Genomic DNA, 15,686 nt, shown 5'->3' on the forward strand with positions numbered 1-15,686 from the left:
GAAAAAAGATAAGGAAAGGTTCAGGTGAGCTGCCATGTATTAATCTATAGATTTCGTTTGAGTTTGTTAATTACACACGACTCATTTTTAGGCTAACCCCCCCCCAAAAAAAACAACAAAAACATAATGAATCAACCCTTAAGTCCTTGCCTGAGTAAAGGGATTATCAAATGTACAATTTTACACATCACTGACATCACAAAGCAAGAAAGTCTTCATAGAGGCCACAAAACAAACAAAAACGCTTTAACCTTTTCACATTTTGTCACATAAACAATCCAGTTACTTCAACACATCTCTGAAATTTAAAGTGGCAAAACATTTAGCGAAAAAAAATCTGTTTAGTACATTTTTATCTCGTCCTCTTTACTCTGGTACCACTAAATAAAAGTTAGTGCAACAAGTCCTCATGTATGTCAAGCTGTTCTGAAGTTTCAGAGGAGGATATACAAAACAGCTTTCAGGCAAATTGGGGAACATCAAGCTACTAGCCACACTTTTCAGATTTTCCTCAGTAATAGTTTGAGGACCAAAAATGTGACAATAAAGTGAATTGTACCAGTTACACTGGATGTGTAAAACAGTAATGATTAATGATCCAGTTAATATGGAGGTTGAGTAACTTATTGGATGATGATACATAATGTAGCGAGTGCATAAATGCATCTCTACTGCTACCCGCTCATTTGAACGTGAATATACTTTACTGTTCTTTCCTTGCTTTTACTTTAAATTAGTTTCTTTGTAAGTAAATTAACTTATTGTTTTCTTACACGACGTTCAATAAAGTCAAACTCACCTCAATGTTTCTGCTTGTAAAAGGGGTGACGAGGTTCGACGAAAACGTACATCTTTGCACGGAAAAAGTGTATTTTACAAAATACATGCAACTGTAAATTTTACAGTGAAACATTTATATATAAAAAATAACTTTAAATATACATACCGAGGTGTACGGAACCTCTCGAGATTCCAGTTTCAGTTTTAAAAATGACGCGTTTTCCTAGATGGAGTTAATTACCTCACCTGAGCAGCTGTTGGCGACCAGTTGATGCTGCCTTCACGTACATTCGGACGTAGAATTGAACGAGGCGAGGCGCAAGGCTCAAACATAGTCTCGCGCCCACTACAATAAAACGTCACCTGAGTTTTATTATTAATTAATTCCTCTATATATGCTAACACGCGTCTGTTAGTTTCGTTCGTTTTAGTCTGCATAACTAACCCGCAATTGTACGGCATGTACTTGAAGGCATCGCGGTAACTTTTCAACAGCACTGTCAGTGGCTTTTCAGACCACTAATACATTATGCGGAGGATGGCAGAGGAGGTTCAGCCTCGAGCTGAGCAAAGGTTAGTTATATTTCATTGTCTGTTTTTTGTTCATTTATTCAAGGCGAATAAATACTTTTTGCTGAGAATGCGGAAACCTTCGGACCGTAAAAGCTGAAAGTTGTATTTGAACCTGTGTGACTCCTTCAGGGTCAGCTATTGTCTTGAAACTGTGACCAGTCTTTCTTTAGTTTAAGTCTGTATTCGTTTAGATTTGGTCACTGAAACATTTCCAACTTTCTTTCAATACCAGATTATCATATTTAGTGTTATTTGTTGTGACAAAACGCTTTGTTTTAACCCAGTTTATGGTCTTTGCTAAACTTGACTCTTGTTAAAACTGCTCAACTAAATCTGAATGTGCTTGTTTTCAATGTTTGGTTTCTGAATATATGGCAGGTCGTCGTGGTATTTAATGCGCAACCACCTGAACTGTCGGGATTTCTGCTCGCGTTGAGTAATTTTAAAGTCTCTTTGATAAAGAGATTCTGTATAAAATTGACAATAAACGTTACTGTTTTAGTTTTAAGACACCCCAGAGCAATTTTTTGTGACGTCACTTTGTGCCTTGCCTGATGTTGTCAAGGTTTTTATTTTTTTGTTTTTGTCCAGAGATAACCAGGGAGCACTGATAACAAAAAGCACATGGACAAAGTTCAATGTATGGCTTTTGTTTGTGCATGTTCTCCTGTCTGACTGCTGAGCTCTGTGTTTTCTGACTCAGTTCGTGGCTAGCAAACTGGCTCCCCTCCTGGTGCCCCACTTCTCCAGCTCAGCTGAAAGATGCAGAGGAAAAAATGCTCAAAAGTAAGCAAAAAACACAAAAAAGGAAGTTATGTTTCCTCTACTTATCCATATCTTGTTGTCCCTTCTCTCTGTTGAAGCTGTGAGGCAACCCTACTCCAGGCAGCACATCCGCATATCCAATGGTAACTACCTGTGGACCATAGCCTTCTCCACCCACCCGCATCCAAACTCATCGTCCCTCCTGCCGCCTCGCCCCCAGCACAGGACGCCCCTGGTGCTGCTCCACGGGTTCGGAGGCGGCGTCGGCCTCTGGGCCCAGAATCTGGACGCGCTGTCCAGCTGCGGACCCGTCTACGCGCTGGACTTGCTGGGGTTTGGCAGGAGCAGCCGCCCCCAGTTCAGCAGCGACCCCGAGGGGGCCGAGGAGGAGTTCGTGTCGGCCTTGGAGGAGTGGAGGGAGAAGGTGGGCCTGGAAGAGATGGTTCTGCTTGGACACAACCTGGGAGGATACCTGTCTGCGGCCTACACGCTCAAATACCCAAACAGGTATGATCTTAAGATCATGCTTAAATTAACTTCATTTAATAAATTTATGAAGAGACTGCTAGCAGTGGGCGATATGGACTTAAGGTTTTATCACGATATTTTGTGCTACTACCGTGATAGCATTAAAAGCGATAAGAACTATTTATCATCAAAACAACTTGAAAAACATATTGATTTGTAATGCGCTTCTTTAGGACATTTGTTACATAAATTTGTATCACAGTAACTGCATTTAGTTATATTTTCTAAATTATTTATATTGGTTGATGAATGAACAGTGGGGAAAATGGTGACACTAACCATCCCAACAGTTTTGGGGTGTTTAAAAGATTAATTGGAATTTATTGTGACAACGATGGACCAAAATTCTCATGACGATAAGAAATTTATTGCGATAAACGATGCGATAACTGCCCAGCCCGTAGTAACACGGAGTTTCTGCTTGTGCAGGGTGAGACATCTGCTGCTGGTGGAACCGTGGGGGTTCCCGGCCCGCCCCGACAACCCGAACCACTACTCCATCCCGGTGTGGATCAGAGCCATCGGGGCCGTCATGAGCCCATTCAACCCGCTGGCTGGTCTCAGGCTGGCCGGACCTCTGGGTCAGAACACGCACACTTTTACAAACACACACATGGACTTAAACAATCCTGGGACCTTGATGTTTTTCTTGTTTTGTTTTTATTGCATGAGTTTGAGAGTTTAAGTTTATTACACAGACAATCAGATTACAGTTCCAAACATACACTAGTTTTCCAGTTCCTATTACATAATTGGGGATGAAATTAAAAAACTCTGATCATTAGCAGGTCTGAAATAGGGGAAAAGCTGCATAGCCTGTTACTCTGAGGTAACAACAAAAACAAAAATCCACTTCGACGGTTTATATAGGAATTAATCAAGTTTCTGCAAATCATCTTTAGTTTATCGTAAATAGTCTTTGTATCCCTTTAAAAATGACATTTTTGCCTGTTTGTTGGTCTAAGTCATACAAGTGAAAGGACAATGTCATGTCGTAAGAACGTCAAAAATAAACTTGGAAAAGCAATTCATCTTCATACAGTCAAAACATAACATGGTTATTTTTTGGTTGGAAAAAGAGGGGGCAATTGTAAAAAGAAAAAGGGGAAAAAAACAAAACAAGGTCATTTCTAAATAATTTAGAATAAACTATTCTACTGTCAGACAGTTCTGTTAGTGGTGGGAAAACATTCTGGACTGTTCCTGGTTTTCCCAGAAGTGGACATCCCAGGAAGTTCACCTGGGGGTCAAATTGTGCAAAGCCAAGAAGAATTGCAACAAGCCATAGTGCTGTCTCTCAAATCCACAATTTATAGAACAGAGCAGAAATTCCTTTATTGTCCTACAGAGATGAAATTCTGTTGTGACAGCAGCAACGTGATAGGCAATCAAAGTGAGTTGGTTTCACACAAAGATAAGAAAATAAAATATATATGAACAGAATAAAGAATTAAAAAATAAAATACAAGGGCAACATTTTAACAAATACTGTGCAGTTCGTAAAGAAAACCAAGATAAAGGAATGTGTAACTGGGTAGGTTAATAAAAAAAAAAAAAATACATTTATGTATTTGCTTCAAAACAAAATAAACTATTTGCAATAAATGACCAAAACAACTGTGCATCAGCAGAGATGCCATCAGAAATGTAATTTATATTGAGTGAAAACTGTGCAAATTAAGAAATGTATGTAAATATTAATGAAGCTGTTTTGGGATCATTGATGGTTACAAAGTCTAACAGCTGCTGGGTGGAAGGATCTCCAACAACGCTGCTTTGTGCGCTTAGGATGCACCAGTCTGACTATCCAATTACAGCAAAACAAAAAAGGCTTTTATTTATTTATTTTTTGTGGAAAGGGTGTCACTAACAATGAGAATAGGTTTTCAAATTTGTATGTGAAGAAAGCCCAAAAGCTTTAGATGAGACCAAGTTTGGCAGTGAATTGAGAGGAAACCAAACGATGCACATCAGCACAAAGTCCTGATGTTAAGCTTACCGGCTCAATTTGGTGCCATAACATACGTACATTCTCCTCCCTCAGGTCCGATGCTGGTCCAGACTATCCGGTCGGATTTCAAGCAGAAGTACTCCTCTGTGTTTGATGACAACACAGTGTCCGACTACATCTACCACCTCAATGCCCAGACGCCAAGGTGAAAAATCATTTCTTGCCCTCCTGCCTGTGGCTGTTTTAACTCCATTCGAGCCCTCAAACTACGACATCTCTGTGTGCCAGCGGCGAGACGGCCTTTAAGAACATGACCATTCCGTACGGGTGGGCGAAGAGGCCGATGCTGGACCGGATCGATGGGGTCAGAGCCGACATTCCCATCTCCTTCATCTACGGATCTCGGTCCAGAATCGACAGCAACTCCGGAAATGCGGTGAAGAACACCAGGCCAGATGCGGAAATCGTCGTAAGTTCTCTTTCCGCTGCAAAAGCCTGAAACTTGATGTCAAAAATTGATTCCCAGCTGTCTGTGTTCATCAGGTGATCCGAGGCGCCGGCCATTACGTGTTCGCCGATCAACCGGAGGACTTCAACCACACGGTCCTTCGGATTCTCGCCAGGTCAGAGTGGAAAGGCGCGAATGACTGAATAAAGCGGTGAAACGTTGACAGAAGACTCCCCGGATTGACCAAAGCTGAACCCATTCCAGTACCAGAGAAATAACCTTCTTTATTATGCACTTTATTTGTACGAGAAAGACCCTTGGCAAACTGGAGTCTCTCATCACTCCGATTCTTCTAAAGCCGACTTCTCTGGCCAAAAAGTTCCAAGGTTTATTTGAAATGTTACTTGTAAATAAATGTGAAATTCATTTGATTTCTCTGCACTTGTCGATGCCATTTCTTTGAATTCTCTTTGGGCAGCTCTCCAGTTCAGAGAATGTTTCTATTTTTGATGCAGGCAGGACAAACAGAACGAGGGAGGGGAATATGAGGCAGAGTGAAACGGGGCAAAGGGGCCGCCGACACTCTCAAGAAGCATTCTCACTTCTTTGGAGCCACGGAGTGAACGTGGCCAGCAGATGGCAGTACAGCGACGTCACGCTTTGCAGAGGAAACAACAGCAAACTGCAACACAAAGCAGCAGCCCTCACATATTGAGCTGGGTGACCCACTCAGGAGACCTGGACAGTGATGCTCTCTCTGAGCCCGTTCGACACTCAGTCCACCACTAAGTCACAGCTGCCGTGACAGAATCGGGTCAGAGGCATGTGTCGGACTAAAAATAGGCCTGCTGTTCGGAGAGGTGTCGCTGTGATTTAAAGAAACTCTTGAGTCTGCAGAAAAGGAGTGGGTGAAGAAAGGAAATGAAGTTTATCTTTTTGTTGGGGGATGTTTGAGCGTCACTCTAACATAATCTGGGACATGTTCTATCTGGTCTCGCAGTCACTGATAAAAGCAAACCGATAAAAGGGAAATAAGAACCAGCACAGCTTTTATTTTGGTTGATTTTTCATAAACTAGAACTGCAACAAAAACAATCAAGTAAAATGGCTAAATTCAAAGAAATCATTCAAATGGACTTTGATTGTGGCTTATTTTTAATATTGTTTTTACACAAAGTAACTAAATTACATGAATAAAGTAGGTAGTTACTTTATAAGTAACAGTTAATTAACATTAAATGACCTTCCTCATTTTAAAACTACAAGCTCACATTTATAAATGCCAAGTGAGGAATAAGGATGCCGCAGTTTTAGACTTTTGAGTCAGTTTTGTGCATGTCTTTCAAAGCAGATGAAGTGACTGCTCAACTGAATGAGCACCTTCACGAATTCATCTGGTTTGTATTCCACGTTGAAAAGAAACTTAAAAAAAACAATGTGACGTTTGGCTCATTGTTAGCAGCTGCCGTGACATTTTGACTTTAGCTTTAGCGCTAATGCTAGGCCAGCTAAAGTGGGATAGTGATGTAAATTCTCGATTCAACACATATTTTCTTAAATACAAGTGTTGCGTTGGTTCTTTGTGACGTCTAATTTATACTCAAATTCATTTAAGTGGCAGAATGTGTGTTGTCTGGCAAAAGGCTCAGCTTGCTCAGCAAGTTTGACCTTAGCATTAGCGCTAACGCTAAGCCGGCTAACGTGGCTGCTGTAGTTCATTACATAATTTTATTCAAATCCATTTGTTGAGAGCCAGAATGATGAGGAATTGTTTTTTCCCAGATGTTTCAAACACAAGAAATGCGCTTAAATCAAATGTTATTTCCCCCAAATATTTTCCATGTGTAAAAAAAAAAAGAAAGAAAAAAGGCTGCAATATATTTTAAAGCTTTTCCCACATCTGTGTTGGAAGTGCCGGCGGAGCATCGTGAAGCCAAAAAGGTGACAAAGTTCGGATTTCCATGCGGCATTCTGGAAAACGTTAATATGAGTTACTAATAACTAATACTAATAACTGTGAAGCTGGTCGTCCAGAGAGCCCGAGTGTCTTGGCCTTCACCGGCCCCTGTAGCCCGGTTACCTCTGCCCGCCACAGCCGTCTCCAGGCAACAGGGTAGCCACGGAGACCGAGCCTTTTGGATGAGCCGACCTGCAGGAAGTGATCCCGCGGTCGGACAAGGTAATTATGGGTTGTTTTCTTGAAGATGCGGGCTCGCCTGTCTCCCTGTCTGTCTGTCTGTTTCTCCAGGCAGCTCCATGTGCGCGCAGCTTCTTGTGAAGGAAAACGTGCTCGCGTAACGTGCCCGGGCCTCCGTCCATAATATTCACTTAAAAAGGCTGCTAGCTTCCCCCACATCTCTCTCTGTGTGTGTCTGTCTCTGTCACCCACTCAGTCACATGATCATGAAATCATTTTATTATGAAACAGAAAACAAGCCAGAGCTGTGACAGCCGCTTTCATGCTGGGCTTGGATATAATTGAAAGCACAGCGGCTTGAAATAGCCGCGCATCAAAAAAAAAGAAAAAAAGATGGCTGCAGACATATTAATGCAGACTGCATTAATGCTGCTGGTAAACCAGTAACAGCTCGTAGGGAGATCTGCGCTGTCAGGCCAGTCATCATTTATGTTCCGAGGTTTTTGGCGGTTTTCAGTCCGCATTTAATCGGACTCGGAAAAGTATTCACACCTAGGGGTTCACGATATGGACTTAAGGTTTTTATCACAATATTCTTTGGGGCTGTTGTGATAAAAGAACGATTTATTACCTTTATATATATATATATATATATATATATATATATATATATATATATATATATATATATATATATATATATATATATATATATATATATATTATTACTGCATGGTACAGCAATTAAACCCCCACAAATACAAAAAACATTGATTTCATGTTCCATTGACGCCCCTAAAATAAAATCTAGTTGCCTTTAAATCCCAACAAAGTAATACAATTGTGTAAATGTCTCTGGTTTGGTAGAGAACATTAATGAACTTCAGCCAAACAAACCATCTCATAGGAAGATCTGAAGTTATATTTTTAAGCAACATCCCTCAGAGCTCCGGTCAATCCATCATCCAGCAATGGATCGATTTCAGCACAACCGCAAACCCACCGAGACGTGACCTTTGACCTTAACTAAAGGGGCCGTGAAAGAGGAACATTAACCAGAGGAGCAGTCAAGACTTAGATGTGTTGAAAGAGCAACTATTAGCTGTTCTGCCCACAGATTTTTCCTTTATGGAATAAACATTTGCGTTTTTGAGTTGTGCTGGAGAAAGTGTACACAGATGAGAACAGAACCGAACACGCGAAGCGCTGCGAGGAAACACAGTGGTGGCTGTGTGATGGTGTGGTGGAGATTTTCTTCTGCAGTAATTAAGAAACTATTCGGATTTGAAGGGAAGTAAGAAAAGCGATGGTATCTTGACAGAAAAGATCGCGTGTCAAAAATCTTCACACTCAGAAAAAAAAGAAAGTTAATTTAATTTAAATATTTTCTTTAAAAAAAAAAAAAGTTCCTCACTGGTATAAGACACATATATGTGCATGACAACATATTTTTTTGTCTTGTTCATCCTAGTGTGTCCCTTTGGCATTAAAACCAAGGACTTAAAGACTTCAAAAATTTGCGCTTTTAGAGCAAACGGTCACAATAGATTTTATTTAGCGCTTTCAGAGTAAAGGGGGCTGAATCAAAAGCATGCTAAACTGTTCAGATTTTTATTTTACACAATGCTACATATTTCACAATCCCTGTGAAATATGTAGTCATGTGACAAAATGTGGAAAGTGTGCAAAGCCTAGAGGAAATCATTTCATTTTAAAAGAATAAGCGTGTTCCAAGCTATGCCTCTTTTTTTGTTTTAAGATATATTTTTTTTATGTGAGTCATTCCATCAAAGAAGAATAAATCATTTCACTAGTTTGCCGTCTGACAATATTTACAGTCCAGATGTTTATGTTTTTTGTATTTTTTGCAATCAGAGCGACAGTTGCACCATATAGGAGACATCTGATGCACTAAGTCTTTTTCCCAGCCTGCATTTCCGATAACTCATCACTGCACCACAGATCAAATGGCAGCAGAAGAAGAAAAAGAAGAAACGTTCTGGGATATTATGCAGCGAGGGCACTTCACAGCGCCGCGCTGCTCTCAAATTACGCCAAAAGGCGACAGACTCTCTTAATGATTGCAGCATTTAGATTCTGACACGACTGCGTCAGGAAAAGGCTAAACAGCCCCCACTGCCTGCCAGCTGGCTGCTTGTTCTGCGCGTGATGCACGGCGCAGGAAAAAAAGAAAGAAGAAAGAAAAAAAGGGTTTGGATGGCGATGATTTCTCTTCATCTCGCGGGAGGAATGAAAAGAATCCGAGGAAGCGTCGGCGCTTTTCCGTGCCGATTCATGAAGTCCAAAGCGCTCGCTGATTGGTGAAACCCTGCGGAGCTGCTAATTTCTACTCTCTCGTCGCTGAGACTTGCAGATCTGACTTTGGCCTCCGAGCTATACCTCCTTTCACCGAGCGCATTTCCATATTTGGCCTCGCTCATCAGACCTCACATGCTTTTATCGAAATTGTTTCAATTTCCAGTTGAAAGTTGAAAGATCGATCTGCCCGTTGGACACCTATCCCCCTCCTCTGTCATGTGTTTGGGGGCGTTGCTGCGTGAAACAAGAAAGAGCAGTGTAACTAACAGGCGTTTTGGACACAAATTCCTCCCAGAAAACCTTTACAAAGAAGCAAAAGGAAGCCATTTTGACCGAATTGCTACGTAACTCCACACAGAGGGTAGAAAAAGTTATTTTCCCCACATTTCCCTTCCTCCCACTTTACTCATTCATTGTGTTCTTCTGGGAATGCGACAAATTAATGGATGGATGGACGTTTTCAAAACATCTCTTATAAATAAAACTGAAAGGTGTGGTGTGCATTTTTCATCAGCCTGACGATGAAAAATGGAAGCCAGTGAAGCAGTGAAGAAAGGAAGTTATTGTTGAAAGAAGGGCTGCTTAATAAAGCTTTGATGGCTCTAATTGTGTGACTTCTGGTGGCTCTGGGATTTATATGGGAACATTGAAGAAACGGCTGGAGCTCAGTGCAGGACAGTCCTGACAAAACAAACAAAAAAAAACAGTTAGAGGCCGCGAAAGACTTGAAGCTGAGGTGGAAGTTCTTCTTCAAGATGGACAACTAATCCAAAGGTACATGCAGAGCTGAATTGGAAAATTTGAGATCAAAGCAGAATTGCGGCCTAGTCAAAGTACCTAAATCCAGTTGAAATCCAGTAGCTAGGCTGTTAGATCATTGTTCCCAGAATTGCTCCATCTAATCTCACTGAACTTGAACTTTAATTGAAAAACATCCGCCTCTTTAATTGAAATGAAAAAGTGTCTAGAAAGGATGGGTACACATGCACACCGCACTTTTAAGCCTTTCCTTGTAAAAATACTTGAAAACGATGTTTCTCTTCTACTTCACTATCAAGAGCTTCTTTGCGCTTCTCTGTCAAACCAAAAGCAAACGTCCTTCATGAGTCGGGTTTTCGTTTTTTCTGTTGTTAGGTCTTTGCACATCAACATGTGACTGAGTTTAAATGTTTTCCAGAAAAAGAAAGAAAACAAAAAGGTTTCAACAGCATTGTGACCGAGATGAAATCACAGGAGAATCTTAACTGCACTTCACCACTAATGATCTGGAGATGTTTGTTTTGCTAAAATAGTTTCAGCTCTCTTTTATTAAATGATTTCATAAACTCCCTCACATACCTGAAAAATGTACGGTTTACAAAACAAAAAGGTACAAAATGATGTTGCATAACAATTTTTCCTCCCACTATATACAAATAACTGAATAGATTTAATTGAAGAGTAATCTAAGCTTTACAGGGTGTGTGTACATTTGGGATTGCTAGTGTTTTGTTGTTTTTTGGCACCTTTCTGCTTCCAAATGTTCCTCAGCTCACCAATCACAGCTTAGTAAAACAACAGACATGTACGTTTTCATCTCTTCTGTTTTCGTAGCAGCAGTCGTCTTCACTACGTTAAATACTGAGCAATTAGACCGCGGCGTCACTCTGCAGGCGTTTTTTTCCTTTCTCGCTCGGTTTGAGACATTTTTTGCATCTGAACACAAAACCTCGTGGGCTCTGAGTGAGAGACGTCCAAACAGCAGCAGGACGTTTTTACATTAGTGGTCGTTGGCAGGAGCCTATGGAAACGCAGCGCCTTGCAAAAGTCTGCCCTTCATGTTTCATCACGTTGAAACCTCAAACCTCGACGTGTTGTTGTGGTTTTAATGGGAGGAATGACGCTTCTTTTTTCTTTTTGGTTCATTATGTCATTTTTTTCATTGTTTTAATACTTGGCTGAGTCACAAGATGGATGAGCGTCGATTTTCTAGTCTGGTCACAGATTTTTACGTTTTCACTTTGACTAGGCCGTTAGTCGCTTCATCTTCTGATGGCAGTTTTTCGTAAGATCAACTTTTTTGAGCTTTACGTCATGTTATAATGTTATTCCGAGGTCAACGACATACCCGTTGCCTTAATTCGCTCATGTGTGTTTGAAAATATAGAAGTCCTTTGATCTCCATGGCAACCATTCAGCTGTGCAAAAAATGCCTGGGTGGACCTAGCCCCGCCTCCGAGGACAAAGCTCCTCCTCTGAGATGTGGTTTTGTGCTTCCAAACTTCTGCCGTATGAAGCAGCCACTCATCCACTCAGCTCCTTCAGACTAGCCAGTAGCAATTAGCAAACCACTGCTGGAACTGTGCATCAGCCGAGCTCCTTACACACGCTACTTCCAGGTGAAATGCTGGTGAAAATGTTAAAAGGATCATAGAGGAGCCATGTTGTGATGACTTGCTGAGGGCGGAGTTTCTTAAAGAGACAGAGGCCCAATTTCAAGGTGTTAAATGAGGACGTCAAATAGCATTTTTAGTTTGTTGATAGTGCCATTTTATAGCCCAATGTGGCTAGAAAACACATAGCACTTCCCCTTTTAAAAATTATATTTTTTGTTGCTTCCCCTGTTTTTTGTTTCAGGTTGTGACATCCTTCTGTTTAAGAGAGTCCATCTCTCGTTCTGGTACGGGTCCCCGGCTCGCCCTTCTCTGCCAGGCGTTGGGTTCTCATTGCACGTACCGAGCAAACGGAAACCTTGCGTCCCACTCTGGCTAAACCCAAACCACAAACAGACACGGGCAGGCTGAGCATCAACCCACGGACTTCGCACACCGAGCGCCTGTCCTGGAGGAGATGAAGAAAAGTGCGTTGATGTGTGCGAGGCAGCTGCCTGGACACCAGAAGTCGGCCTTGCTGGCATAAGAGACGACTGAGGGAATGTTTCATCTGCAGCGGCGATGGCAGCCTGATGGCAGCTGTTAAGCCTCCACAATCGGCTCCGCTGGCAGTCAGATTTAATGTCCCGCTGACAGACACGCTTCAAACCGGAGCCTCACCCACACACAGAGCAAACACAGCGCATGCCGGTAAAACGGCGCTTCTGCAGTCAAGTGGTGTGGCGCTGTTGTGAGGCGCTTCACAAAACAATGCAGCTATTTTCGTTGCAATTTGTCAAGGAAGCAATGAAAATTTTAATGCTCGCTGCAGACATATGAGCTGAGGGTCACCTAAAAGATTAAAGGACATAAGCTTCCTGAAGAAGATATCGCTGCATCTCCAGCCCACCTTAACAATGGCTCCCTGTCTCCAGCCTGCAGAACCTGAAGCTAACTTTGGTAAAAAAAAAAAAAAAATTGGTTTGTGCACCAATATTTCAGTAACATGCAATGTTTTCGTAGATAAAAATAATCTAGTTAACACCTGAAGCTGTTAATAAAAGAAAAGTATTCGCAAGTCTCCAGCTTTCCCACGTCCTGGGAAAGTATCCTCAATTTATTTATTAAAAAAAAATAGCACATGTGAAATCTAAAACTGGGACTGTGTGTGACTGACGTACAGATTTCTCTTTTTACGAGTTTTGACAAAGGAAAGCACATGGATGTTTTGAGCTGAAAGCTCGATAAATTAGAAAATGATCCCCTTGACCATCATCACAAAAACCTACAGTGTTACGTAACTAACAGTGCAATAAACAACATTTTTGAAATGTCAAAATATGAGAATCTAATGTTTATACTGAAGTTCTTTGAAGATTCCATTAAAGCTGACGGAAAAGTAGATAAGGTGGAAAGGCTTTCATACAACTGCTCATAAATTGTTATTAAACTATGCAAAGGGAAGAGTTTATATTTCATGTAAGCTTGGTTAACATCGCTTTGCTTCAAGTGTTAGCCGATAAATCAAAGGTTAGTCCTTCAAACAATGAGAGCAGGTCTTGGAACATTTTAAACTAGTTGAAATGATTAGTTTTACCTGTCAAATATGAAAAACAGGGTGTGTGTACATTTGGGATTGCTAGTGTTTTGTTGTTTTTTTGGCACCTTTCTGCTTCCAAATGTTCCTCTGCTCACGAAACACAGCTTAGTAAAACAACAGACATGTACGTTTTCATATTTGTACAACAAAGATGTCTGCCATTTTGTCACAGTTGCCAACTAGAGAACCAAAACAACCACAAGTCTGGACTTTCCAGGCATTGCTAGTGGCTCATGGTTGATAGTCATTGTGTCTGATCGACTGGTGGATTACCAAGTCAAGGAAGCAGCAACCAAAATGTCTAAACAGAACAAACTGTTTGGACATTTATCTAATAGGGGAATATTACCCTCAGTGTCAAAGACATTGAATATATGCCCATTCGGCTTGCCATACAGACCTCTGCACTAATGATAAGCCAGAGTTTGCAGGCGATTTGCCAGTCGAAATGGCAAAAACCTGCTGAGATGTACAAATCACATGGTGTTATTGATGCATGCGAGAAAACATCTGAATCTTTGTCATGAATGAGGTGGGGAAAAAATCCCACTACTGGATTTTAATCTAGTACTTCAGAAAAATACTATCATAAATCAAACAGCCATTGGATGAACATTTTCTTGTACACGCAGGAGACATTTTCATTCTTTGTATTGTTTTTTTTTGTTTTGTTTTGTTTTAGCGTTGTGCGCCTACATCTGGCTCGATAGTAGCTACATTGTCACAATGTGCTTTGTCTGCAGTTTGTAAAGTGGATTTTTATGTGCTGCTCTCTAACTTACCTGATCTGCTCAAGAGTCCAAAGCTTCGAACATCAACCACAAAGATTACGTTTGGCTCGTTCGACCCGTCCAGGTCCTGCGTCCACAGGACTGGACAAGGTTGATTTTGGAGCATCTTCACACAGGAGAAGCATTTATATAAAACTACACAAGGGGAGGAGTAAGTGTTTGTTTTCCTGGAACAGTATCAATTCAGGTTCATCATAGCCTAATAAAATTGCTCTCTGTATAATTTTAAGTGTTTCCAGTGATAGTATCTGAAATTATTTCCTATCATTAAATAGGATTTGTTTTTTTTTAATTAGAATGTCCATCCCAATCAGGAGTTGGAATATTAGAAACAAAAAACACAGCACAGAACAGTCGAAACCTAAATTATTGCCAACGAGTAAGACGTCAGTGTCGAAAATGACGGTTTTTACGTGAAATATCCGGTCATTTTGTGGTGTTTTGCAGCTGCAAGACGCTTTTAGCCCTATGGGACGATCCGAGTCCAGCACGTGCCTCAGTGCGCGCGTGACATCCGGTCTCTGACACGCTTCCCTCCGTGATCCATTCACAGTTTGGAGGCCACATGACAAATTTGTCGCCTGTGCACTTTGTGTGCATCTAATCCCACGTCTTTTTTTTGTGGCCCTGCTAATGTAGGGGCTGTGATTGCACTTGGCATCATGAGTCTGCATGTGATTTGTGAGTGTGTGTGTGCGTGTGTGTGTGTGTGTAAGCCAGTTCTCATCTGGTCTGATCTGATTTCCTCCCAGCTGACGGATGTGGGACAGTAGCCCAGATGTTGGAGGGATTTCACTTCTCCCCTGTTTGTTTCAAACCCACTGTTAGGTGTTTGAGGAGAGAAGCACCGGAATCATTCAGGAAAAAAAAAAAAAAAAGACGCACAGACGCACTCATTCAATGTTTTTTTTTTTTTCTGTTTAAGCATTTCGACTTAATGTCATCATAAGTTGTTACAATTATAAAACTTTTTTTTCTCCTTTTTTTTGCAGTGTAATAATAGTTGGTGGCTAAAGCAGGGCTGGTCCACGTTTGAATGAGGCCAGGGGCAAACGTCTTTTGGGGCCCCTCTTTGAGATTTGGTGGCATCTGGGAGAGCAAACAAGAAGATATGCTGCAATTAATTTTCATTGTGAAATGCAGAGCGATATTTCAGCTTGGCACATTCATTTGAGTGACATCTGCAGACAAACACTGATTATACAGTAAACAGGTTAGTAAGTTTAACAGCTTTTGTTTTTAGAATGTGAAACAGATATGTAAAATGTGCCAAACATGCAACCTATCAAATCAAAACAAAGATGCTTTTGAGCAAGTTTGGTGGGTATGGGACCACAAGCAGTTGTTTTTTTCACACATGCCTTGGAGCCGTCTCTCCCAGTGAGAGCCATGATAGAAAATAATAGAACTTACACACAGTTCGCCAGAGTAAGTAGAACCTTT

General features: G+C 41.1%; 1 protein-coding gene and 1 long non-coding RNA gene across 2 annotated transcripts; both read left to right on the forward strand.

Annotated features, from left to right (window-relative positions):
- The first annotated feature begins 1,132 nt into the window (after positions 1–1,132).
- LOC129376412 (1-acylglycerol-3-phosphate O-acyltransferase ABHD5-like) lies at positions 1,133–5,476 on the forward strand. The gene is made up of 7 exons (XM_055056054.1): positions 1,133–1,353; positions 2,057–2,139; positions 2,217–2,625; positions 3,076–3,227; positions 4,691–4,802; positions 4,886–5,066; positions 5,141–5,476. Exons 1-7 carry the CDS (start codon positions 1,310–1,312, stop codon positions 5,246–5,248), a joined length of 1,089 nt encoding a protein of 362 aa, XP_054912029.1. The 5' UTR covers positions 1,133–1,309; the 3' UTR covers positions 5,249–5,476.
- Positions 5,477–7,158: 1,682 nt separating this feature from the next.
- Positions 7,159–12,889, forward strand: LOC129376306 (uncharacterized). The gene is made up of 2 exons (XR_008607733.1): positions 7,159–7,224; positions 12,118–12,889. It is a non-coding gene; the product is annotated as an uncharacterized LOC129376306 (long non-coding RNA).
- Positions 12,890–15,686: the final 2,797 nt, after the last annotated feature.

Source organism: Poeciliopsis prolifica, unplaced genomic scaffold (genome assembly GCF_027474105.1).
Source record: "Poeciliopsis prolifica strain line A6 unplaced genomic scaffold, Auburn_PproV2 SCAFFOLD043, whole genome shotgun sequence".
Taxonomy (NCBI): Eukaryota; Metazoa; Chordata; class Actinopteri; order Cyprinodontiformes; family Poeciliidae; genus Poeciliopsis; species Poeciliopsis prolifica.